Source organism: Acromyrmex echinatior, chromosome 4 (genome assembly GCF_024713525.1).
Source record: "Acromyrmex echinatior isolate Ae372 chromosome 4, ASM2471352v2, whole genome shotgun sequence".
Classification (NCBI taxonomy): domain Eukaryota; kingdom Metazoa; phylum Arthropoda; class Insecta; order Hymenoptera; family Formicidae; genus Acromyrmex; species Acromyrmex echinatior.
Genome location: NC_141855.1, coordinates 5,573,281 through 5,601,238, shown reverse-complemented (window position 1 = coordinate 5,601,238; position 27,958 = coordinate 5,573,281). Strand labels below are relative to the sequence as shown.

At 36.8% G+C, this 27,958-nt stretch overlaps 1 protein-coding gene across 2 annotated transcripts in view; it reads left to right on the top strand.

The window, feature by feature from the left end:
* The window catches only part of LOC105153322 (uncharacterized), a 230,220-nt gene that overhangs the window by 129,372 nt on the left and 72,890 nt on the right, over nt 1-27,958 (top strand). For both annotated transcript variants that reach the window (XM_087405428.1, XM_011068081.2), the window contains exon 3: nt 13,709-13,768. In XM_087405428.1, the coding sequence (XP_087261554.1) occupies nt 13,709-13,768 (60 nt within the window). The remainder of the gene's footprint in view (nt 1-13,708; nt 13,769-27,958) is intronic.

The following is a 27,958-nucleotide window of genomic DNA, read 5'->3' as shown; positions in this document are numbered from 1 at the left end:
GAAGAAGCGTACTTTATTCTATTCGTTTATTTTCTAGCCTTTTAAACAAGCGTGTAGAATTCTGTTGAACCTTCAATTTTCGTTAATCGTCCTGAGCGAATGCGCATTTTACCTCACTCTGATCGGTAACTTTATTGCGTTATTGTTTTTTGGACAACCATAGCGTTATCAACGCGATGATAACAGCTCGGACGCTTTATTCGAACCGACAAAGAGCCGATAGCACACGGGAGTGTTTTCACGGGGTGCGCGCCACTCGCGATGAAAATCGGGACACGAGAGGCCAGAAGAGGAAAATCGGCACCTTTGTACACGGTCACAGTAGGGCGCGACTATGTGCATCGGGGTAAATATCGATTCGTGGTAAAATACAATCAGTCGCGTTCCACACACACACACACACACACACACACACACACACACACACACACACACACACACACACACACACACACACACACACACACACACACACACACACACACACACACACACCCACATACGTCTCTAGTCAACGTATATAAACGACAGATACGAATTCGTCGTACAAATTCTTCATTACAGGTCACAGTTAGGCGAATTTAGATCTCCGAACGATTTTGTTCAGTCTTGTTTTCACTCGAACGAAATGTAAGATAATCATTTGAAAATACGTGTTGAAAAATAGAAAATAGCATGCTGACTAAATATTGCATGCAGAAAATAAATAATCTTTATTTTATGTAAAGGATATATAGAATGATGAATTAAAGAGAGAGAATACTGTTCGTATTTATGTTATTTTTAGAAAATCCGAAAACTAGGAATTCTTCTCATTCGTGGAGGATTAATCTTAACATTATATGAAAATATTCGGATTATTATAATTTTTTATATAAACGTATTGCTCTTTCTCTTTAATATTTTTCTTTTTTGCAAGATACGTATATCCGAGAAATTGGTATGTGTTTGTGTGTTGTGTGTTGTGTGTGTGTGTGTGTGTGTATGTGCGTGTGCGTGTGCGTATGCGCGTGTGTGTGTGTGTGTGTGTGTGTGGTGCTCATGTTAAAAGTACAGTACGTTTTTTTATAGAAAAGGAAAATTTAGAATCCATATTGACGCATTTATAATTACGGTGCCTCGAAATGGATACAACTTTTAATTAAGGCATTCTTCCGTACGGTGCGGCGTTCGCATTACAATGAAATAAATCAATCGACAAGGGAGATGGAGAGCGTACGGAAATATCGAAGCATTCGAAACATTTCAATTCCATGGAAAGACGGAGTGTCTGCGATCGAATTATCTTTTTAATCAAGAAGGTCTCGGCTCGCTTAGCTTTGCAAATTCGGCGATCGTAGAGCGAAGGAAATATATGCCGCGATCGCGGGACAATTCCTCTCTTTTCTCTTTCTCTCTCCCTCTGTCTCTGCTTCTCTCTCTCTCTTGTTTTCTCTCTTTCTCTCTCTCCCTCCCTTCAGTTAAAATTCAATCTGACGATGTCGGTAACGCGTCCCGCTCTCGAGCTGACGGTATACGAAATCGGAAAAGGATCGCGCGAATTTTCAGAATTTCATCAAAAATTCAACGGGATTCTCGTGCCGGAGCTTAAACTGATTCCGCCCCACGTGGCCACGATCGTGGCTGCCGCCTCACAACGTTTCCCCGATTCGCTCTTCTAATCTGACGACGACCAGACATATCACGGAGCAAAAAAGTGCTAATTGTCCGATAGTCATTCTGGAGAGATTTTGCATTATGAATTTATCAAATTTTCCTCATATTCGTTCTTTATATATTTTCATTGTAATTTCCCGAAAAATATTATCTATAATAGTTAAAAATAATTATTACTAAAAAAAATCATCTTTTACGAACAATAATTAAATACGAAATATGTTTTAAGCCCTTCATACAATTCTTTATTACTTATTTATTTATTACTTGTTCCTAAATTTAGAACAAGAATGACAAACAATAAATTTCTATTATTTCTTTGCACACTTAATTATTTTTATTACTTATAATTTATCGTATGTTTTTGCATATATTTATTAATTTATTATGCGCTTCTATTTATACATACATACATTTTTTTATCACGTTTCATTAATATTTACGTATATTCTTATTGTATGCTTGAAAAGATTATCCTTTCAGGATATACTGAAATTCTCTTTCTTCCTGTCTCTCGAAAAACCGACAGCATTCACGCGCGAGACGCTTTTGTAATCCAAACTTTGGGTGCGATACGGCGAACGCATCGACGCTTAAATTCTCCACGAAGACTCCCCTCCCTCCCACTCTCTCTTTCTCTTGTCCTCTAGTTACCGTTCACTGCAATGAGGAGCCCAACGCGTCGGTACATTTTTCACTGTCTTACGGTCCTCCCGCTATAAATCTTCCCTCGTTTGAGATAGAAGAAGATAGAGAACGGAATCTATTTGCGGATCTATTATTCATCGTTGCGCATTGTCCGGTCCCCAGACGGGGCTCGCGTTTCGCTCGCTCAGCTCGCTCTCAGCTCGTTTCCGCTCGCTCTCTCGACCTCTTGCGAATTTCGCGAGCTCGCGGATCGCCGATCGCGAGTCAGAGCGTGAGCGGGAGATTCCGCTCACGTTTCGAAGACGATCTTATGAATGCAGGCGAAACGAAAAATCGGTCCCACGAAGAAACTTACGGAGCGCGCCGTGATTCATGCACAAGCTAGAAAAGGTAACGGGAAGGATGAGAGGAAATACTGAGAAGGGAGGAGGTTGACGGCAAATGTAAACGGATCTTATCTCGGTCGATGAAGCACGCCGTTCGATATTTCTTTATATATATATATATACATACATGTATGTGTGTTTATGTGTACACGCATGCACCCCACACATGCATACAAACACATCGTATCGTGGATATCGAGATCGGTATAATGGAATTCCTCGTTATATAAATTTCGGTGCACATTTTTCCCACCGCCCATCGATCTTTTCTCTCGCACCCTTCTCTCGATTTTCTCGTCTGCTCTCTCCTCTCTCTCTCTCTTTCTCTTGAAGTGCGCGTAGCCTCTTACCGATACGTTTTATTCTACTCTCCGTACTCCATCCCTCGCACCATCCCTCCGCGACGATTCCTCAAACGTTTTCTCCGAGAAAACGAAATTCCATCGATAAAACCGCCGTCGTTTCTCCGAATGATTTTAACTTGTGGAACAAAATGCACCGCGGTGATAAAAAGTGATCCTTCCCCCTCCTCCATCCTTTCCTTTCTCCTCTCTTCCCTTGTCGATTAACTGTCGTTCCATTCGCTCACTTCGATCGAGAGAATAGTGAGGTAGTTATTCTCTTCCGAGACTGACGTTTTCTCTCTCTTTCTCTCTCTCTCTCCAACTGTATTACACTTATCTCACCGCTCTCTTTCCCGCTTGCGATTACGGTTTCTTATTTTTCCTGTTTGTTCTAATAATCGAATAATTCCCCAAGTTCTATCGCGTCTCTTCCGATCCAATTGACAATTCTCGACGATTCTTAATCGTTCATCGCGTAATTTTTTATTCTCCCCTTCATTCTTTGTTTTGTCTCGTGCGCGCGCGCGATAACCGTCCAAATGGTCTCGTTCAGCGACTATTATCACGAGCTTGGAATTCGGTAACCGTGTGCGTGATTTATCGGGCCGGAAATAGAGTTCACGAGGTTACGCGGTTGTACCTGGCTCGACCATAAACAATCGTTGGCGTCGAAAAATTTGGGCGCACCAACGATCCGGTGCATTTATCGGCGAGGTCCGGTGGCCCCATTTTGTCCGCACACCCGGTACCATATCTCTCTCTTTCCTTCCTCTCTCTTTCTCTCTCTCTCTCTCTCTCTCTCTCTCGCTCGCTCGCTCGCTCGCTCGTTTATGTATTATGCATTGGCATCTCTAATATCGGTGCAACGTGCTATTGATTTAACACTACTTACGTATGCGCGTTAATTTCGTTATACCACGCGTGCCAAATATTTTGTGCGAGACTACACATCCTGGAATATATTAAAGTCAGCTTATGCTGTCCTTGCACGAGACGCCAATCCTAGCTTCGATCAATTCAGTTTGTTCGCAAAAAATCATCTTTTGTGATTTATCTTTCGTTGTCTTTATCTTTTTATTGTGGATATTACGATAATTGGTTATTCAACTTGATCTTGTTTTTATCTCCTATGTATGCACATATAATTATTCTATATTGAATACATATTTGGATTTTTAATCTAATCATAGATTTCCTTCTATATCTAATTTATATTTATAATGGATATGATGTAGAAGAAATGTAAATTCAATTCATTACCGGTGAAATTTCGCTTTCTAAAATGCTTTTTAAATTATTTCTATTCCGTAATATGAAGATAATCTTACCAGGGCGAACTGATAATATCTCAAATTATGACGTAACAACATTTTAAAGTTGAAGATGTGTACGAAGCTCTTCAAGATTCATGCAACATGGTGTACCGTTCTCTCACTCTAGTATTCCATTACTCCGAATATATTGCGTAATTGCGGCAGCAAAAAGTGATGTTGGAAGGGAAGTATCCCGTGACAGTCATACCACCGCCGCACATTGTATAAAGTCATATCCATACATGAATACCAATTAAGATCGAGCTTGCATAAACAAAACGATTAAAATTATTCGCACATTTTAAGTATACATGATCCAAGCAGTGTAGCAGACCAGGAATCCATGCAGCTACACCTAAAGAAGCTTCCATAAGAAGCTACTTTGATACTTTTTCCAAAACTCGTGATTTTTATTTGCAACTTTACATGCAAGAGCTCGCGTAAGCTACATTTAAAATCAACTACCTTTCCCGTTACAAGATCACGCTTGTATTTCTCGTTCCACCGGAAGATGCCGGATTACGTTATCCATTCCAGACCTGCAGAGCTAAATGTGCACGTGACGTATAAAGCAAATCGAGAGCTCCGTTCTCGCGCCGTGTACATTTTCCGTTTATCTTTTTTTTTTTCTTCTTTTCAAGATTTCCGCATCACCGAGCGGCCCATCTCGAAATTCACCCGACGGGAAAAGGAGGCGCGCGCATCAATCCTTTCAGTAAATAATTTTCGCTGGGCGGAAGGGGCCGCTTAAAGCCGACGGGAGCAGAGATTTTCTCCGATTAATTTCCGCCTCCATCCTCGCCGCTCACGCTCGTCGTTCCCGCTTGGCGTGGTTCTTAGTTTCGAGTCCACCGGGGCGTATCGCATCTCTTCCTCCTCCCCCGGATTCTCCTCCGGGTTGTCATCATTCTCCTCCTCCTCTCTTTCTTGCACCTCTGTCTTTCTTTTGTATTATGCATTCAGGTTATTCGTTATTTATAAGTATTGCCTTTAAACTTTTTCAGACCTTATTGCTCGCGGAAGTTAGCCAACGCCGCGGGTAATACAAGTATGATTTATCCTCGCCTCGTCTCTGACCTCGTTTGTGCCGTTTCCACTTACGAAACGCGCGGCATTTTCACTGTCAAGAAACATTTGTGCATTATTCTCCTTCGAACCTCTGTTTGAGGTGTAAATGGAAGTGATTTTGACATTTTTTTTTTTCTTTATTATTTCTTCTTTATTAATAGAGTGCAAGTTTAGAGGTCGAAAGCAATCTTTGACATATCGTGAGAGCTGTCAGAAATAAGAGAAAATGTTTTTGTGCGATTTTGAAAGCGGAAGGAACAAAATGTGTCTAAAAAGAAAAAAGAAAAATATGTTTTTTATTTTTAGCATTTCTTTTTGCGACACTTTGATAATATCGCGTTCGACACAGTATGTCGAGATAGTTTCTGTCCCGTTAAATGTCAGAGGTCGATGGTGAAAAAAAGAGCGCTCTCCGATTAATTTCCGTTTCTCGATCTTCCGTGCAAAGCGCATCCGGCTATTTTCGGACTCGACGAGGCGTGTTATACATTCGACGTATTATTGCCGCCCGTCGTACCGTAGAATTTGCGTTTCATCTCTCGTCGGAACTTTTGACAATTTACAGTTATTAATCCTTCATTTGTAATCTGAATTTTTTTGGCAAATAAAATTTCATTCTCAAATTCCTTCCAAACAAAGGAAGACAGAGTCCGTTTGTGCAGCGCTAAGTTATTACTTTTTTAAAGAAATTTCCATTTTTTCCTCACTTTTCAATTTTTCAAATTTCAATTTTTATTACATAAAGGTAACATTTAAGTTAAAAAAAAACTATTTGCTAGTGTAATAGAATAACTTTGAATTCTTCCACATTTTTTGCAAAGCCTAGAATAATAAAAAACTTGGGCTGAACAAAAAAAATGCTAAACAGGTTAAAATTAAATAATAATAATCTCTGTGCACTCTATTTTTCGCTCGTAGAAAATCGTAGGTCTCTAGACAGTTTCATTATATTCACGTTTACGTCGGAACGAATCTATTAATTCAATTAAATTTTAGCGTTGTCACTGTATCCGTATTAAGCTGTCGAGTAATGATGAAGAAATGACGTTGGAAAATCAGTCAGATTACTGTGAAAAACTCGCTCCCCAAGTAGAAAATATATAGTGATTGCACACAACTACTTCCTGAACCTTCCTGAATGATCGAGAGAGTTAGTGATTAAGTTGACGTGAATAGAGGCGATTCGGTGAGCATGGTGTTAAGATAAAATCTGATTCAGTTCCTCTCCCTCCGATTCTATTCACGCACCTTCGCTACGTCTCATTCTGCCTCAGATAGGACGCGCACGGTCACTACAATAATTGCTGCTTACGTGATTTTATCTCCCTCAGCACGGAAAAGATCGAGGTCTACCAACAAAAAGTAATGCTCTACGCCGATTAATTTCCATCTCCTCCTCGCTTTCTCTCGCTTTCTCTCTCTTTCCCTATAGCGTGCTCGTTCGCGCGAACGCGCGAGCGTGTTTTCGAGTCCGCCGAGGCATATTATACTCGCGACGCATCGTCGTGCTCCACCGCCCCCGCCGCCATCATCCCCTTTCCGTTTCTCGTCCCCCAAGCCACCCGTCGTCCCTCGTTCGCCGATCCCGAATTCGTTATAACCAGCCGAGAGCCACGCAACCGTAACTTCGCAGGATACGATGTACGCTACAGAGAGCTCGACTAAATCAAATTTACAAGCTGCTGAGTGTTTCTCTCCCTCCCTCCCTTCCTCCTTTGCTCTTCCTCCTCCTCCTCCTCCTCCTCCTCCTCCTTGCGTCTACAGCCGCTTTTCTGCCACCCCCCCAGTCCGGTATCCTCGGCACCGACGACTACGTGTGCTTATACTGCGGCTCGAACCGCTATTTTCGTCAGAAGTCATTTAAAAGTTTTTCGTGCCGCCGTCTGCGCGCCGAAGTAGACTCTGAATTATTTATTCGGTGCCGGCTGCGCCCGGGTGTGCACGCGTCGCGTTCGTCGGGGGTTACGGTCATTATTTCCACAGTCGATCGTTGCATTATATGCAACCGCGTTGCAGCACCTTTCACGACCGGCGAGATGTAGGAGATGAGAAGCCGAAAACTTTTATGGCTATCCGATGGACGTCATGGAGCCACTTCCTTTGCGTCTTAATCGGCTCGGGCTGAGTATATACGATGCGGTTATTGCTATTGCATATTACATCGCGTGGAAGTAACTTGGGAAGATATAATGTAACGCTGTAAGACATTTCCCTCGACGGATCATTATTTAAGCATTATTGAATAGATTTGATCGAACTGTAAGTGATTGAAATGAATTACTTAACGATGATTATGAATTATCGAAAATATTGTTTAAAGTCAACAGAAATAAAACAATGGTTTGCTAATAACAATGGTAAAGGAATATAGAAACAGAAATGTGAAGGATAAAAGAATGGAATTAATACACGAGTGCAATACACGAGGTTTGTAATTAAAATTTATGCAGTTTGTGAATAACTATGAGTATAATATTTATGCCCAAGAAATTCGCCTATTTTAGTGATACATTATTACAGAAATCGATTGATAATATTATCGAATAATATTATTACCGGTGACAGAGATACAAATACAATTATGTATATTGATAGGAGGAAGGAAGAACGAGTTTTAACAATGATAATATTGTATATGCGTTCGACTGTTATAAATAGATGTAAATTTTAATTGATAAATAGTTGTAATGCAAATAATTAATTCACTAAAAATATGTGTGAGAATAATAATAAATTATTTTATAAATATTATCGATTCTTTCTTACAATCCTACAATTATATATGCATTTTGTTTATAAATTATTGTTAATAAATTTTAAAATAGCAAGATTATTGAATATTGTTTATAAAAGATTTTATGTATTGATAGAATTTGATTTATGATAGATACTACTTGAATTCAATTAATAATCGAAATGGACAAATAATTTTTTGTTTTACACAAAATTTGATAGCAATGTATTAGTAAAAATTAAATGTTAAAAGTATATACAGGAAGTCCCGAATTTAAATGTTAGAACTTTGGGGAAATATATAGGGAATTAATAGTATAGTAGTAGGTAGTAGTAATGGAAAGGGACCATATCAGAGTTCCTGTATACTTAATCAAAGAGTCACTTAAATCTAAAGAGTTCTGATTCCCACTAAATCAGTAGATACGGATTACGAAATTCCGTATAATACGGAACGCGAAGTTCAAACTCGTCGGTTACGAGTTTGTCGTTCTCACGGAGCCCTATGGCATCTCATAGGAGGTCGATAAAGAAAAAAAATTGTTAGGGATATCGTTTTTGCTTCGTTTTGAAGAAAATCGCAAAAAAGGATAAAATAGTATTCATTTTTGTACTTATTTATTATTCATTCATATTTATTTCACGTTGTCACTTTCTTTAATATAGATATTATTCAAAATGTGGACCTCTTGTAGCAGTAGGTCTGTTTTTTAGCTAAATTTTTTGCACCGTTTAGGTTTTCATCCTCTTCAAACGAAAGAAGTGAAAAGAAAAATAGGAAAGATGAATCGTGCAAGGAGTTCTTAAAAAGAACAAGCCTATTGACTCGTCGTTCCGGTATTTTTCCGTTCGAAAATCGACACGTACATATACCTACTTTTGCATCATCTCTGAAATATTATCATCGCAGAAATCATACAGAAAAATATTTCTTTTTTAAACAACTCTTTTTTAACTACTTTTTTAAGAAAGTTACATTAAAGAAATAATGTGATTAAATAGACGTGAATAAGTAAATACAAAAATAAAAATATGTTTTGTCTTTTTTGGGGATTTTCTTCAAAATGAAGAGATAGTTTATTGGTCCTCTATATTCTCTCAAAGTTTTGATATTTAAATTCAAGACCCTATATATATATTTGATAATAATTGTAATATTTTCAATCTCTATGATTGAAATCGTATTTAATTATTGCTCAGTTTCCGTTCAGTGCTTCATGAATCATCTCTGTTCTATAAATTGTTATATTTAGAATTCGTCGTGTCGCGCTATCTCTTTAATACGATTGAATCTTTCGTTTATCAATCTTCCAATAGATGAGTTAATCAGTATTTTATGAAATGGTGTTTCCTGAGTTTGAGATTATTTGAAGATTATTATAAATTATTGCAAGGTATAAGCAGATTGATTGATGTTTGTGGAATTGTATAACTATTGATTAATCGTCGAATAATAACAGATTATGAATAGTCAGGTATCGACAGTTTACAAGCTGGTATTGGTAAGCTCTCGGATAATCGATGCTTTTTCTGAACTACAATATACATCGCCTAGGAAAGGAGAAGATTAATAGTAATCTGTATTTTGTGCAGAATAATGTTGATTACTATAAAGCCGTTTCTGTTAATTTTTTTTTGTAGCTTTTATTACTATTTTAAATACAAGAATATTATATATCTTTCTAACATTTCGAAATTATTATCATGATAAACGTTCGATATTATACGCTATATTATTTATAATAAATTAATAGATATATACGTTTGAAATAAAAATTGTAGGATCGATATTAAAATTCGTTAATATTTTAAAAAGATCTTAACTTAATTCTAAATATAGTCGTTTAGATAGCGTGATGATTATTAGAGATAAAGATATATTCCAATCACAAGAAATAATCACCGTTTACCGAACATTTCATTTTGGTCGGTTATCTGATGACGAATAAATTCAATCTAAAGTGATTATTAAACTACTACTAGTTACCAAAGAAATATAACTGAGTTTAGTTGTAGATGGAAAAAAAGAAATAAAGTTAAAGTATAGTTACTGAAAAAGAGTAACTCTAACTAGAACTTCGTTATAAGCAACGAGTTGCTTCCCAATCCTAGTCTTGTATTAATTAGCTATCAGAAAAAATTCATATCTTTTAGCATCAGATATTCATAGCGTCGTTAATAAAAAAAATATTTCTTTCTTTTATCGTTAATATGAACGGATATCACGTCACCGTCTTATTATAAAGTACGACTCGTGTAACATAAGAAGCACACGTTTGCGTTTCTTTCTGGTTGTGCAAACGAGTAAACTTGGAACATGCATGATTAGCATATAGCTGGTCATACTATGAAGCATATATACGCGCATGCATATGCATCGCATAGGCTGGAATTAGCTTGAAATGTTTAATTGAACGAGCATTATCGACGTGCAAGTCTGTTCGCCGTCGCCGATTGATGTATTGCGTAAACATGGTGCTCAACCAAATCGACGCTCACTTTAATAATATTCGCAAGTAGCTAGACATGCGGGCGGACAAATCGGTCAAGTATTCTTCCAATTTAATTTATGATGACTCGGTAATTTTTAAAAGCAGTGAATATAATTAATATTTTTTATTTCCGATTAATTAATTGTTTGTATCGTCTTACTACTAATTTTGAATTTGCATAAAATGTGAAAATAAAAAGAATAAAAAAAGAATTGTAACACTAAGTTATGTAAAATAATTAACAATGTAGGTTATTTACAAAATTGCATTTTATTGATTAACATACAACTTCTCTTTATGCAATCACGCAGAGAGAATTTACATTATACAAGCTTCACAAGCGTATACGCACGAAGCGACATGCGTGAGGATGAACGAGAGACTAACAGGGACGGTGAAGCAAAAACCTGGTCCATGATAAATGTCCCGACACCCATCACGGCGCAACATCACGGCGTATCCCTCAAAACAGAGCTACAATCGTGGCCTCTCGTAACCATTATGCTAAAATGCAATCTCCTGATAACCACAGTCGCGCCATCGCGGAGCTTAATCTCACCTATCTCTGTACAGCCGTCGGGGAACGGAAACAAAATGGGAATGAGAGACTGGTTCCGCCTGGCCGGATGATTCGGGATAAAGAGGGCGGAATTGGGGATGTAGGAGGGATGGCAAAGAGAGACACAAATCCAGAGGAATAGGAGGAGAGAGAGAGGGGGGGGGAGTGAGAGAGCGCGAGGGCGGACAGTGGTAGCCGAGACTGGAGATACGAAAAGAAATAAATTCCGCAATCGATAAGCGTCCGGTTAAACGTCACAAAGCGCACCGGTGTGGGTAGACGAGGCACTTTCGATCCTTGACAAAAAACACAATCGCCGATATCCAGAGGATATAGAGCGCGCGCGCTTGCTTTGCCTCCCTTTTCTGGCTCGCCCGCATCTTTTTTCTTTCCTAGCGGAAAGTCGAGTCGATGTCGGAGTACACGTTGTAATGCCCGCGATCTCTTTAGATTCATTTCTCTTTTCCTTTTTTCTGTTTCTCCTTCTCTCTCTCTCTCTCTCTCTCTCTCTTCTTCTTCTCTGTCTCTAGAGGGGCTCTGTAATTTTACTACATTGCCAATAGAGATATCCGGTCAAGAATTATTTCCGCTGCTTGAAGGATTGTAAATTTTCTAAACGAGATCAAGTGTTACGTAAATAATTTTCTGTTATTAACACAACATAAGACTTTTTATATCATTTTTTAATTAAAATATAAATACAATCACTTGTTTTTGTGCTGACGAAGGCTAGAATAGCCGAAACGTTTTATGATTTAATGTTAAATATTGAATTAAATATTTATGTTAATATTAAAGCGCACTAATTATAGCGCCGATTCCTGTTAGCTTTATTTTCTTTATTAGTTTCGTTATTATAAGGAATCTTATTGTTTTTTTTAATTCTGTTTTTTTTCTCATTTTGTAAGTATGACTAAAATAGAATTTACAGATACAGCATGAACACAATTTACATTTTGCTATTCCATGTTTCTGTTTAACATTTCAAAATTTAAATTCTCTTCATCGAGATTTTAAATTTTGTCGAGATAGTTCAGAATAAACGCTGTATGTGTAGTTTATTTAAAAGTTAAAAGTAGTGCAAGTCAAATATCAAAATGGTTTCATCCTATTTGCACGACGAACATAAATGCATTCATGGACAACACGTGAATGTTGAATGTTAAATGTCGATACCACTAAATTTTCTATCGATATATGAAGCGTGACCTATTTATGGTACAAATCAACTGAATAAAACTCAACTGCAAGTTAAGATATGCATTTATTTCAATGAGTTTCAAAATTCGAAAGTTTTTGCTGTGACTTTCTTACGCGAGCTATTTATTATGGAGATGTAAAATCGAACAGGAATGTTCGTACCCTTCTTCCGAAATAAACAGCTCATATATCGACGTCGTATCTTCCATCATGACGTAATTCGCTTAGCTATCGACATCCATTGCCACGACTTAGTCAGCGGAGGAAAGAAGTATTCCCCGAGTAGCGGCGGCAAAATCGTTCGGCGTTTAGCTCTCTTTCGGAAAGTTTAGATACCTCTTCGGGATCCTCTTCCAGGCGAGCGAATAAGCAGGCATTAAAGGCTTAGACCAGAGATCGAATTGGAAGTACCTACGTAGTCTTCCTGCACCTTTCCTTTCCATCTTCTTCTTGCAATTCTCTCTCACACATACACACACACACACACACACACACACACACACACACATCCACGCACACACTCTCCTGATCGCCATCGTTCTGTAACGAGGACCAGGTATGGTCGCACTGGGATAGGTTAAGCATCGAGAATTGCCGAGATCCTCGAACGGGTTCGCAAGGCATACCGGAAGCAGAGGATCATCTTGCGATTGTATTCGAACTCCAGATCAAACTAGATCAGGTCAAGCCGAGCCAGTTTGGCCAAACTCATATTTTACTATCAAGTACTACTCTACTTTTTTCAAATTGTGAATAATATTGTGTGAGGTAATACGATGATTCCGAATGTCAAAATCATGTTGATACATATATACGAGACAATAGCGCTCTTTCACATGCAAGTGTATGCTTGAATAAGTATACGGCGGTAGTCAATGATTGCATATTTACACAACTATAAACTGGCTTTATTCTAGTATTAGACAAACGTTCTATTATTCTATTACTACCGATTGTAATTATGACGTACCGTTAATACCGGAAACTATTATAACAAATTTCATACTAATTGATCAATTGATACATATATAAATAACTGATAATTAGGAAATATCCTGTCTTCTGTATAGAGATTAACTTCGGAACGTACCAAACATAAAAATATATAAACATAGCATATAATATGTATTGTCATGCGTTTAATATTATGCAATGTCTGTCATTGTTATGTTGAAACATTTCAATTTGCCGCCTGAAAGCACGAATCTGTAATTTTACATTTTAATGCGCGTTACGCTCTGTCGTCTATGATAATTGCAACATTTTTGACTGTTATTTTTTAGATTAATATGAACACTTTTTTTTTCAGTGTCGCCGAATCACTGCGAAGCAATCCAAGCTGAATTTCGACGTTTTCAGAACGCATTTGGTGAGTCGACATTTATTTTGCACAATTAATTTGCCCATTAATCTCACGCACGCAGCGTATAAAATAATTAATGGAGTTAGTTCCATTAATGGCGTATTATAAGCATATTTATTTTTAATTTATTAAGCAATTAATTAAAAAAAATAAAAATAGCTTTATCTCTTCACTTTGAATTTTATTTAACTATAATTATATGAAATTTTATTGCCCAATATTTTCGCGCGGCATCTGGAAAGTGTAATATATAATATCTACAAATACGAGCTTAAGATAAGAGTGCATCTGTTTGTTTTTCCATCGTACATAATTCAGAGAGTATTTGTGCATGAGAAATTATTTCTCTTTTCCACGAGAGATATCGTCCTGCTCGCCCAAGCACTTCGTCTGGAACAGTTATGTTGTCCAATGCGTTCGAAAACCTCTCTCCGTGATTACCTTCCGCGGTGTCCCTTTCCATTCCCGGATAAAGAAGTGGGCTTAAAATCAGAGCCGAGCTTAAAATTGCTCTACCAGCGAGCGCCGCCGACCTACAAGCTCGTTCTGTCGTGGCAGGAAGCGAGAACGTAGGAATGGCTGAGGTTAAGTATCGAGGATCGTCAAGCTACTCGACCGATTTCGTTCCAAAGATGAAAGGGCTCTTAATGGAGTACCATTGTCTGGTTTCGTCCAAGTTTCGTCTCGTGACGTCTCTTCTCCTGGCTCAACCGAGCTGAGACACTCGCCGTTTTATCGTTCGGGATTTTGGATTCGACCAGCCGCCGCTTACAAGGCGGTCCGTAAGACGAGGGAATTGCTTGAACCTTCAGTGTAATTAATGGCTTCATCAGTTCGCCCCGCCGACTAATTAATTCGTCGTCTTCTGAAGACGTGTCACTCTCCCCCCTAAAACTTTCCCCGACACTTCTAATACGGAGATTCGAATATTAATCGACTGAGCGTGAGAAAAAACGAAGGACTTGTTGCCGAAGACATTGATTGAAACTCTGGCTTCATGACAAATGTCTTGTCTTTGATGACAAGGATGTTACGTATGTTACTAGCGAATCTCCATTTTAAGATTCGAGAGATATACTATTAGGTGTTGGAATTAATTCGTAGCGTTTTACAAGAGATGGGAAGTACTTTCATTAATGTATTTTTTAATGCTCATGTGAAATAAATAACATTCTTTCATTAAAAAACGCTACGAATTAATTCCAACACCTAATATAAAATAGCATATTCAAAATAATGGCGCAGAATGTTTATTTCGCAATTGTTGGAAGTTTTCTTTGTCGAGATAAAACTAGTCCTTTAGTTTAAAAAGTATAATTCAATCAATGCAAAGCGCTTAAGTGCTGTCTTCTGCTGAAAGAAGAAACAACCAAAGAATATACGTACTTTTGTGTATATTTTGTATTACAGACTTCTACAATATAATGTATGTGTAAAGTGTTTCAGAATCCCGATTTTAAACTCTTTGCAGTAATATAAAATTTTACGGAAATTCAGTTTTTATAGTAATATTTTTATATCAAAACCATCTTAAATAAATGTAAATAAGATAGAGATCTTACATTTGAGATTTAATACAGGGTGTTTCAAAATTCTTTCTAGTTTAAAATACTATATTGATTTCAAAAAAAAAAGTAATAAAAAAATTATTTATAAATTTTAATTTTAAGATATAGCTTTTGAAGTAATAAGGTGTTTAAATATAGCTAATTATAGACTAAGTTTAGACGATCACTTGTGAGTATTAATGTGCCAAAGTGTGCACTTACTGTAATACTATTGCATATGACTCATGGATAGATGATTGTCTAATCATAATCTGTAATTGGCTACATTTAAGGGAGGATCCTGATTTAGAACCTTAAAACAATTGAAATTGATTTTTTTTTCGTTATTGGTTATATTTTTATAGTGAAACATTCAAGTAAGAAAATAGTTCCTAAGGTACTATTTTAAAATTCAAAAAATTAACAAAGTTGTAAGCGATTTAACAGGTAGCCGACTATTTGACACACTCAGGTAGGGATCTCCGCACAGCTTGTGGAGATATGTTTGTGTTCGAAAAACCTCAAGCATTCAAGGGAAATAGAATCACATGCACAATAAAGAACATCTATTTTACGGACCATGAACAGATTAACCAGAAATTAACTGTAAATATACAAAAATTTTGTATTAGTATCTAAAACTTTAAACGCGAGCATTTAGCATTTTTCTTGAATTCATGTTTTCCAACTCCGTTGACATCATAACTCACAAATTAATAATCGAGTCGACTTTATCTTGCGCGATATTACGTCCTGACAATGTACATAATTCGGCCAAATATTAATAAAACCTTTTAAAAAAAATTTGTACTTGACTATTAATATAAAATGTATATGTATACCTCTAAAATTGATTAAAGTTATAGTTTAAAAACGTTCCTAAATTTGCTCCACTGCTTAAAATAAAAAATAAATTTTTTCATAATATTTTTCGAGAACCATCTTGATATAGCATTTTAAGTCGCGAATTTTGAGGTCCTATATATTTACCTAGCAATATATTCAAAGCTGGAGAATTAGACAAGATTTTCATAAAGCAATTGTTTGATGAAGCTTTTGTGAGAAAAGCGTCTACAATATGGTTCAATTGCACAATTATTAGTTAGCTATTTCGATATATTATAAAACGAGAATTGCTATTGCGTGTCGAGTCGCACTCAGTCGAGGAGCGATAATTTGCGAAACTCATTAGCACGTTCTCAATTCAATTTAAAATATATATATCTCCCTTTCTACCTCTCTCCCTCTCTCGTAATCTCACCGAATTTCCTGACGCTGAGATTCCCGCATATGTATTATTATATGCATTATGCATATGTTTCCGGTCGCGCCCCAATGCACCGTTACGTCCTGACGACCGTGATTCAAAGATACATATCTCAGATATGTATATGTCTCAGAACTGCGAATAACAGAGGCGGAGGTGAACCCAAGGAGAACATTGCGCAGTTCTTGAAATATCAATATTTTGACCTTTGTAAATCTACCTCCATCATTAAAACGTGTTATATATGTTAATAATTAAGTGCTAATTTATTGCTAATTTATTGCTTTAGTCCCGAATTTTTATTGCTCCTATCTATTCATAGGAAATTAATAGCAAAAGTGGAAGTTCTGACGTTACGCTAGCACTCCCACTTCCGAAAAACACAATTTATTTGTTTACATTTGTTATTCTATACGTGTCTTTTGAAAGTTGGAATGCTACGTAGCATAATATAAAATCAGCATTTTTACTTTTAATATTCGAAACTAGAGTAATAAATTAATAATTATAGGAAGAATGAAGAAAAAATTCTAACATATCGATTTTATATACTCAAAACTCATTTTTAACTCAAACTTATTTTTAATAAGTTTTTGATTAGGTTTTGATTTTATAGCATATTTCATGATTACAAATTATTATGTTAAACTTCCATTATGCATGCAATTAACAAAAATCAGTTTTAAAGTTTTTTTTTAAATATAAGATTTTATTTCTTCTCTTTTTTTCTAAGATATGTAGCATTGAAAATTACAGTGGAAATTACAGTGAAATTACCGAAAAAAAATTGAGAAAAAGTATGCTGACAGCCAACATTGTGCATATTAATCGATTTAAGTTTTACTAAAATTCGGTCATGTTCAAAGAATTATCGTGTTAATCCTTAAATTTATCATCGTCTTGTCGAAATAACACGTCTATACTTTTCAAATATGCTGAAGGAAAAATCGCAGCAGGCATTAAAAAGAGAGCTTCAACCTTCCTGAAATGAGAAACGCAGGTCAGAGAATGACTCGACAAAGTGGAAAAGGGGATTAACGAGAAAAGAGGGGTGGATGAGTTACTTGGGAAGGTTACGGTAATCCGACGAACTCATCGTGTAATTTCCCATAAGGCAGCACGAAGGAGGCTTGTATTCCGCTTTTGTCGAAACTTTCAGCAAAGTATATTTCACCATTCTAGTGTACCTACGTATATCTACGTCGATCCGCCTCTCACAACATTTCACATCGTTTACACTTTCTGTTTGCAGTTTCACTTTCTGTTTTAACTGATTTGTTTTTTTTTTATTCCTAATATATTGTTATAATTTGTTTGCGTTTCCCCCCGCTTTGACTTTCATGTTTATTATTATTATTTCATTTTTTAAATATTTCTTCTCTCACAGCGTCTGTCTCGCCGAGTTACATCTCGGAAACGGTGCAGTTTCGCGCGCGTGTTGCGAGGCTTAATTAGGCTAATGGATATCCGTAATTGATGCAACGAGTGTCCACTCGAGTGTTGAATAACGTCCGCTGCCGACCCCACCGCGTCGTGATATAATTCGTCCTCTCAGCAAGAAGCCCGTCCGGTCTCGTGAATTTTTCGGGCGTACGCTTGGCAGTAATCTTAGGATGCATTATTCAAAATTTATCTTGTCTCGCGAGTTACAAAGTTCCGTACTATGCGTACAGTATATAATGTAAAAATAGGCAACTTTTATCGTGGGGTCGAGTCTGAAAGATAGCATGAAAATCTCGATAATCGAAAAATATGGAGTGTCAAGAGGATAATGCTAATCTCAAGATTTTTCGAATCTTCTGATCTATCGCAAAATTATAAGTATAACATAATTTAGAATATTTATTAATCTTCTGGCAATTCTGTGTACATATATACTGGAAAAAGAGTTTGATTGCTTTAATTGGAATTCTTGTAAAAATGGACAAATCAGAATTTTCTAGTCGAATCTATTATATAATTCTAATTGAGGTAATCCTAGAATTTTTACCAATATGATCAGAATTTGTACGACCATCTTCTGGTTGATCCATTTTTAACTGGAGAATTTTTCTTTCAGTGTATAAAGTGATAAGCTCTAATATCAATTCCGGCAATTCTAGCAGGGGGAGATTTTGTGGTCGCAAAAATTTATTGAGATTCAAAACAAGAATGAAATTGAGATTAACAAGTTTATACGCGGAACGAAATAGAAATAAAAACTGAACGTTCAGGCAATACTTCTACGTCGATTGTTGCATTAATAACTCCCGAGAGATAACGTTGCGTTCTACGTTTCTCATCTCTTTCTCCGACAGCGAGCATGGGCGCGTAAAAATTGCGACGCATTTCTCTGTGCCACGGCTTCGTGCGAAACCGCCGGTGCTGCGAGAGAACGCACGGTCTGAAATATTAAACCGCGCTAAAAGCCTAAAGTTAAACATCGCACCCGATTAATTACGAAAACATGACCGCGGGCGTAGAAGTGCCAAGCTGTACCAGCCACTTCTCGGTATCTCCGTGCGTATTTTTCGCGCGGGGCTTTACCTTCCGCTCTTGACATATCGCCCTGGCGAAGGTTGGCAGCGGAAGGACTCGACGGGCAAGAGGATAGAATAGCATAGTACAAGACGCGATGGGACAGGACACGGAACGGCGGTGTATTCGGTTTCGCGAAATGCAACGGAGGTGCATTAAGCGCGCTACTCCTTTGGCCAGGAATATAATAGAATTTCCTGAGAGGAGAGAAGCCGTGGAGAAGATTAGAGCTGGCCGTTAGCTTGAGATCAGAGAAGGAGGAGTGCTCTCGTCTTTTATCCTGATTCAAGGTTCAATTAGAATATCGTCTGTAGTCGAGTCGAGCGATATATATTATCACGTCATCCGTCTCGATGACGATATTGATATTGGCAATGCCTTTGGCGATTCTGGAAAGTTTAAATTTATTGTACGTCAAAGTATATCAGCTGAGTATTTAAGATATCAGCTAAATTATTTTCTTCCACCGAAAAAAAAAAAAACATTTCCGTCTAAATATAAATTTTTAATAAAAACGCGAGAGTATTTCAAATACCAGCAGGTAGTAGTTCTCCATCGACAATATGAAATTTTCATCCTTTGTTTGCAACCTGGATTTTCGAACTTTAGTGCACATTTTTATATTGTTCTGTTTCTCGATTCTATTCTTAAGAAATATAGAATTGAGGTACTGGACTGTATAAAAAAAGTTCTTACATACTTATGAAAACTTTAACAACGAGGTTTTTACCATCGTACAAGTAAAATTTTTTACTTATTTTTTTACAGATTTCAATTTATCTACCAGAACTTTCACAATCAAAAAATGGATAAAAATGTTTTTTATATCCCAGCAGCGAAAAGAATGTGAAATGTTGTAAAATAGTGTTTTGTATAGATATTATTTACACATTTTTTAAGTATTCTTTACGAACTTTTAAATATGCAATTCCATTGAAAGCTCACAAAAAGCGTTATTAATGAAAATCTTTATTTGTTAGAAAAGTACTAACAATAAGCTATTTAACATGCTTACAATATCTCATTTAATATTTGTTTCGTTTCTTACTTTTTTACTGAAAACTGTGATTAAATATCCATAATATTCTTCATAAGATAATAAATCGGAAACCAATTAATAACGTACAATATATTATTAATAATAATTGCAGATTTTAATTGCCGTGTGAAAATACTCTAGATTGTTTATGTAAAAAAAATTAAATGACTACTCTCGGATTAAAGTCCAACAGTGTCAGTGGACGGTTAAAAGAATATTTTCATTTTTGCTCTTTTATACATGACGATAACGTTGAACAGCCCCGGTGATTAAGTAGTTTGCGCGTAAAGCCAACATAATCTCTCTAACCTATAATAACTTGATATCCAACAACATTATCGAAAGTGTTAGAATCCACCGTCGTAGCGAGTTCGCGACCGGCAAACATCACGGTAAAGTGGCGCGTAAAGAGGTGCTTTCGTACCGTTTTGCAATAGAACGGTACACGCAATAGAATGCTCCGTCGGCGGGCGCGATAAAAGGCGTGACAAAGGTAGATACGCTAATGTCGCCGCTCGCGAGCAGGAGAAATATAATGGAATCTATGACGCGTAAGCGCGTCTTACGGGGCTGCGAGCGGCGGGAGATAAGCTGCACCACCACCGCCATCGCTGTCGTCGTCTTTCGTATGCAACGAATAGGCTAAGTCACTCTCGGTGGCACTCGCGAAATCGATAACGAGCCTCGCCCGCCGTCGCTGCCGCGCCGCGTCGTCACGCTGAGGAGAGACAGTCGACCGACGGGCGAGAAACCGCGTCGTCGAGGTTCTCCGATGTGGAATTAAGCCTTCCGATATTATAACTTCCGCCTCACGAAGTGCGGAGGAGGAGGAGGAGGAGGAAAGGGATTCTCGAAAATTGACAGACTCGTGAATACGAGTCATTAAATGGAGACGTCCTATAAACGCGATAACAATAGGCAACATTTGCCTCGATATATGGAACAGATATACGAGATGTATATGAAGGATAGAAGAAAAATAAAAAAGAATCTTATGTAAATACATATGCATTGAGAAAAAAATGTCTGGTTGAAGCAAAATTTTCTAGTTAAATCTAATTAAGTTCTAATTGAGATAAACGGAATTTCGATTAATATAATAAAATCTTCTGACTCATCCAGAAGATCATTTTCAACCAGATCTTTTTCTCAGTGCATTAATAATAATCAGAAGTATGCGACCTAATGCAGCGAAGAAATTGTAACGAAGATAGTGTAATTATACCTATAGAAATGTGCAAGAGCAAAACCACAACCGCATTTCATAGGTAGACAATGCGGATATTATCTGGTGTCTTGGGACAGGAAGTTCCCATTAAATGCAACGTAATAGACAAAACAGTTCTTAAGAATCCTTATCTTTTCCCGTAGCCCGCCATTACGAGTGGCAAGCATTTGCGGAATTTATTTTTAATCGGATCGCCACGACGGAGAGAGAATAAAAAGATCCTCCCGCGTTGCGGGAGGCTGGCCTCTTCCCTTCTCCCTGTCGTTATTCCTACACAACGCTCGAAAATTCTCTGGACTGTAGCGGTAGCGGCTACCTTTCTACTTGATAGAAGGGGTGTAAGGGGGATGAAGGGAGGGGTAATACTCTCCCAAAGTTTTCCAACATTGTTTATCGCGGTTGCCGCGAGAGAATAATCGATTAAGGGAGCGCCTCCGATCTCCCGTTCTCTTTTTCCCCCCCTCCCCCTTCCGGAAACTTTCGTCCTTCCGGCTAACGCCAAATTACTGGTTTCGCCCGGGCCGCATCTGAATGGAGGCTGACAGCACTTCGCAGCTAACGTGCACTCAACTACTTAATAATGTAACAGTCAGCCAACCACTATGCGCCCATTATGTTTCCATGCACGTTGCACAAGAACCCAGAGGTAATAGCTTGCCGGTGGTTGTAATATAGGATTCGCATCCTGTATCGCGTTGCGTCGCTGTGTTTGTGCACGGCACAACCGACTTGCGTCGAGAGGGGGAGGGAGAGAGGGAGAGAGAGGGAAAGGATGAACAGAAAGAGATAGAGAGAAAGAGAAGGAAATTTATTATGTTCTGGAATAAATCCTCTAAGAACAAAAAGCAAAGCGCAACTGCTATATATAGAGGTGAGTTGGCATTTATAAGATAATAATAGAGAATATAATGTATCTACATAACAAATAAACATGTCGGAACAAGAAGATATAAATTACTGTTATGATGATAACTATATAAAGATTAGATATATCTGTATCAAAGAAATTTTATATGTTACTGTATGCTGTACTTATCTTTTTATTGATTTATTATTGTATTCTACAAATATTTTTTTTATGATTACGATTAGCGTGGAAGAAAGTATGAAGAAATATAACAAGAAAATATTTAAGAAAACATGTATACCTAGTTATTAAAGAAGTATCAAAAATTTCAATCAAAGTATCAATTTAATATCTAACGTAAATAACAGATTGATTTTACATTTATGAAACTGATGATAACAAATATATGTATCAGACAGTTGAAATGTCTTTGTTTTTCTGAAGAAACCAAAAAAGTCTTTGGAAGAAGAAAAACTCCTTTCTCAGGCATTTTCTTTCTTCCTTACATGCTTCTTTTTCTCTATTATCTTTTATCTACGAGTAAGTCAAGAACACACTGTCTTGTTCGCTTTTTCTGAGCTATTTTTTTCCATCAAATGATGCGTCGCGATTATTTTTGCGGTAGAACTGCACGACAAACTCGTTCTTCTTAAAATATGCTTTATCAGATCCTCCCGGTTTTTTTTCTTCAAAGATACGTGCACATGACATGCCTGTCGGCTCTCCTTTGATATCACTGTTTCGTGCTTCTCATAAAAGCCTTTAATCCAGAAATGTAATATGTTACCTAACGGCGCTGTTAAATCTCGTTTAAAAACTTTAGATAGACGCGACTGCGTGGAAAAAACACGTTTACAAACGTCGTTCGGGACTTAATTACCGTGATTTCTCCATTTAAAATTTAATCTTTCGGTATCATTCTCGGCTTTTCATAGATCAGTAAATCTCCATATGGCGCGCTTTCAATCTTTAATCCTGATTCGATAAAGCTCGAAGAATTAGAACGCAAAGTTTAGCTCTTCAATAATGCAAAGGGAAACGGTCGTTCTACGTGCTTCTACCTTAATTACGTACATTCGCGGCTACAAAGGAGTACAAGGCTATGCGAACATGCATGATTGGAAACTATCGTCACAATTGAAAAGTAGAATAAGCCTCTAGATATCACCGTCCGAACGGAACGTGCTTCTCATCCTGATTCCGCACGAACTTTGACGTGTGGGCGCATCTATTTTTCAACGTGCGTCTTTCGATCGGATTGAGATGTCACATAATATATATATGTATTCAGATAGTAGTTAAATCACGGACGATTTTATTATTAAATGACGATGCATAGACCACCCATCATACCGCCTTTCCCATTAAAGTCTACTCTTTTATCGAACGTATATATATATATATATATATAAAGTTCTTTTATATAGATACACTGCGTTAAAATCCTGATAAAATTAATATTTGAAAGTGAAAAAATTTCGAAATGAAAAGCTTTATTAGATAAAGTTAAAGTGCATCTCAAGGAAAATTTACTTTATAATATGATCATCGAGAAATTTAATATTAAGATTTGGACGGATAAATTGGACAGATGACAATCTTGTTCAAGAAAAGTCGATTATATTGATAGACGCGATTAGTAGATAGTCTCGTATTACGGATACACGAGATCAATCAAGTCATAAGGTATTATTCATGATATCTCAATTGAGACAGGATTACGTCGTTCGTTGGCGAAAAAATATCGTTTGTAAGCTTACAAAATTGAACGTATACACGTTGAAGATCGCATTTAATCAGTGAACGGAAGCGACTGTTGTGTCGCTAATCACTCACTGGTTAACCGGAAAAACCGTTCTTGAAAAAAATCACGTCGTATTTGGTATCGCGTGCGGAAATTGGACGCTTTATCGAGCACAATAAAAATTCGGTGATAAATATTACACACGCTCGATCGACGTGTACGCTTCGATATTTCGTACGCCTGTTGCGGGAATAGCGAATACGTGGCTTCAACAAGCCACTGCATGTTTTCGACGATAAACTTTATAGTCTGAAATAATAAAACCCCGACGATATTGGCGAAATGGCGCAAAACGGGGGCGTGCCGCGAGGAGATTGTCCTCGCGAGAGGAACGATTTAACACGTTCTTCTCGCGCGAGGGGATAAACGGGGGATTTTCGATAACTCGCCGATTATATCCGGACGGAACGTTTTACGAAGCGCATTACGCGACGTAGCGGGCGACTAGAAGCAGGATAATCTCGATTATTGAGACGGCATTTTGCTGGAAATTACGATCTCGTGCGCGATCTGTCGTCGCGAGTTTCGATCAGGCGTGAAGGAACTTGCCAATATAATTCGATTCTCTCAATATATGATTAATATATTAAGAAAAATAATATGATTAATATGATTAAATTAGTTTGTACATGTAGAACTTGATTAAGTTAATCCATCTACTTAAGAATTAATTTTATCGAATTAAAGGACTTAGAGGATACGATTATCCGGAAATTCAGACGATGGAAGCTTTAAGGATATTTTGGGATTAAGATATAACAGGAAATAATCGGGACAAAACCAAGTGATGACTAGTGTTGGACATTAAACATTAATCGTTTAATTTATTAGTTAACTAAAATAAGTCAACTAAAAATTAAAAATATATATTATAATTACGATAATTAATGTAATCAATTAATGAAATTAATTGTCAAACAATCTTGTATAATTAATTGATTAAAGTCCGGCTTAACTAAAGTAATTAATTAAAAATGATATATAGCACAATCACAATTAATTTAGTCAATTATTGGAGTAATTAAATGCAGTTGATTAAAAAAATAAAAATCCATCATTAATCATTACTAACTTTCAGTCACGTTTCAAAAAATGTATTTATTAATTTTTATGGTTATTATTGAAGAATGTGTTTGTCATAAAGATATTCAAATCGATGTTGACCTATAAATTATTCTATGTAAACTGGGAAAGACGTTACACACATTTCCTTAATGCTTAAGTCTTACGACTCAAGTTTTTTTATGTGATAAGGCACATATCGTTTATAAAAATTTATGTTTATGTTTATGTGTGCATGCGACATTAATGTAATAGTAGATAATGATGTGTCGCATTTTATCGGTAGAACGATCCAAGTTCGAACCTCATTTTGGATGCTTTCCGATTGTAAAATCACTAGACACTTGTTAAATTCACTTGCAAAGAATTGTGGTAAAGTAGGACAATTTCGAGATCTCCTTAAGAGGAGAAACTACAAACTGCTTATCACGAAAAGTATTCATGGATTATTTCTCTCAACGTATTAAATAATAGTCGATCCAAGTTTTTTTCTTTTATATTATATACATAATAGTTTATATGATTATTTCGTATTTAATATTTAAAAAAACATTATAATAATATGTAAAAATTTTTTTTTAGTGGAAGATATTAATTATAGATTTAATCTGTGCTTAATTAAAAACTAATGATTAATAAATAACGATTAATCTTTTAATTAGCGGCAGATAATGATTTTCAATCAATTGATTGAATTAATCACAGTTATACGTAATGATTTGTTTTAATTGTTTAATTTAAAACTACTGATTAAAAAATTTAATTGATGAATCCTACCTATAAGATTTATTTCAGGGCAACTAAAAAATTTTTATCATTTACTATAATCAAGAATTAAACTTTTAATCGTAATTATTAATCTATAAATTGATTAAATTTCGCCCAACGCTAGCGATAACTTGGTATTTACAGAGATAGATATATATTTTATTTTAGTAAACACGGCAAGAAAGTATCAGCGATTCTAGAAAACTTAACGAAACTAATTACGATTTGAACTTAAAATTCTTCATTTTCCTGGCATTTAACATATTATCTTACAACTGCTTTATTGCTTCCATATAATTATTTCGTGAATTTTTTAATTGTCCCTAGTTACTTAAAAACTAATAATTTGAATAAATCCAACTACACGTTGCCTTAAAGTTATTTTCTCTATTCTAATTATTGGCTACACACACACATTCATACAGTACATTTAGATCTATACCCTAAATTCAACTTGTAATTATTTAGATCCCTTACTGTAAATATTATACTTGGTAAGTGACTTGACCTGGCTTTAGGCCAAACCTCATTTTCTTTTGTAACCTGATCTAAAATTGTCTGTAACTTCAGGCGTTACTCAATCTAAAACTTACTAATTTTCTTGCTAGTAAAGGCGTAACAGCTGGAGGCGTAACCGGTAAATAGTGCTGAGACCGTGAAAAGGTCACTTACGTTGTAAAAACGATTGGTGGCTAGACTTACTTACTTTAAGTCATGATATAGGTCAGATCGCGTATAGGTCTTTCGGTATAAAGGTAGTTAAATTAACTAAAGATTAATGTTAGGAATTATAAAATTGTCTTTATTTTTTTTATTTTCTAACATTTTAAGAATCATGAAATGAAACGATCTTACTTTGTAAATCTCTTTTTTTATTCAGAATTACGATTTAACAATTTTCCAAAAATTTTGCAAATTGATTATTGCTTTAAAGAGAGACTTTTGTAAAAACGCACTTTTGTAAAAACAATTGGAGCAGAAATTTCTTTTGCATTTATTCATATCATTCATTCAATTTTTGCCTGAAAACATGATTCATTAGCATATTTTTTTCCGAGTCATAATCGGGTCAGCCATAATCGGGCTGCCGGTAAATTTTGCGTTTCAAAATTACACGAATCCGAGTAATGAGCCGTTTTTTTTTTCTCCAACGAACAGCGGTGGTAAAACGTTGCGCTCGTTTAAGCGCGATACTTGAAATTTATCACTCGGCGATTCTTGCGCAGATAAATGGACGGTAAATCGCGGATATCGCGGCTCGCGCACGACATGAGCGAGCGTTCCTCTTTCGCCATCGCCCGATATCGCGAATTGGTTCGCCCGTACTGAAACTTTTTTTGGGGCGGAGGAGGAGGAGGAGGAGGGGGGGAGGGATACGTGCGAAAAAAAAAACATTAGAGAACTCTCCGGTTCGCGATGAACGGTCAGAGAGTTGGCGAGGAAAGGGCGGAGTGAGAAGGGGGTAGGGCGGGAAATGAAGCACGTGTGAACGCTACGCGCGGCATAAAATTCGGGGCTCCCCTCCCCGTATGGCGTATGTAAATTGCGTGTGCAGCGCGCGACGCGCATGAATTTAACTGCCGCCGCATGTAAATTCAGCGCCGGTGCATGTAAATTTTATTGCAATCAGCTATTGTAAACAGGATTACCACACAGGCGCGACGTCGAAACTGGAGAGCGAGCCGACCAGTCGATGGAATCCTACGAATATTTCGGATTCAGGAACACGCGGCCGCAGATAGGCCGATCGGGGCATGCTTACGATACTTTGCCGCTGTCGAGATTGGGCATCGGTATTCGTGTCGAACTGAAATATCTTGGCATTTCTCCGGAGAAATGAGAAACGCATGAACGATCTTACGAGCTGGTAATAATCCTGAAATGTTTTACATATATTTATCCCTTAAACGGCACTGGTGCGAATTCCCACCCAGAGCAAAATTTCCAAAACATTGGCATTTTTCCTCGCATCATTTTTGAATAATAATTTTTTTATTACTTAATAATAATTTAATTAAATTTGATATGCACCAATCGCTTTGTTGAGAAATTTTACCCCAAGAAAATATGATTTTGTAAAAGTATTTTGGAGAATATTATCATGGTTAAAGAAATGA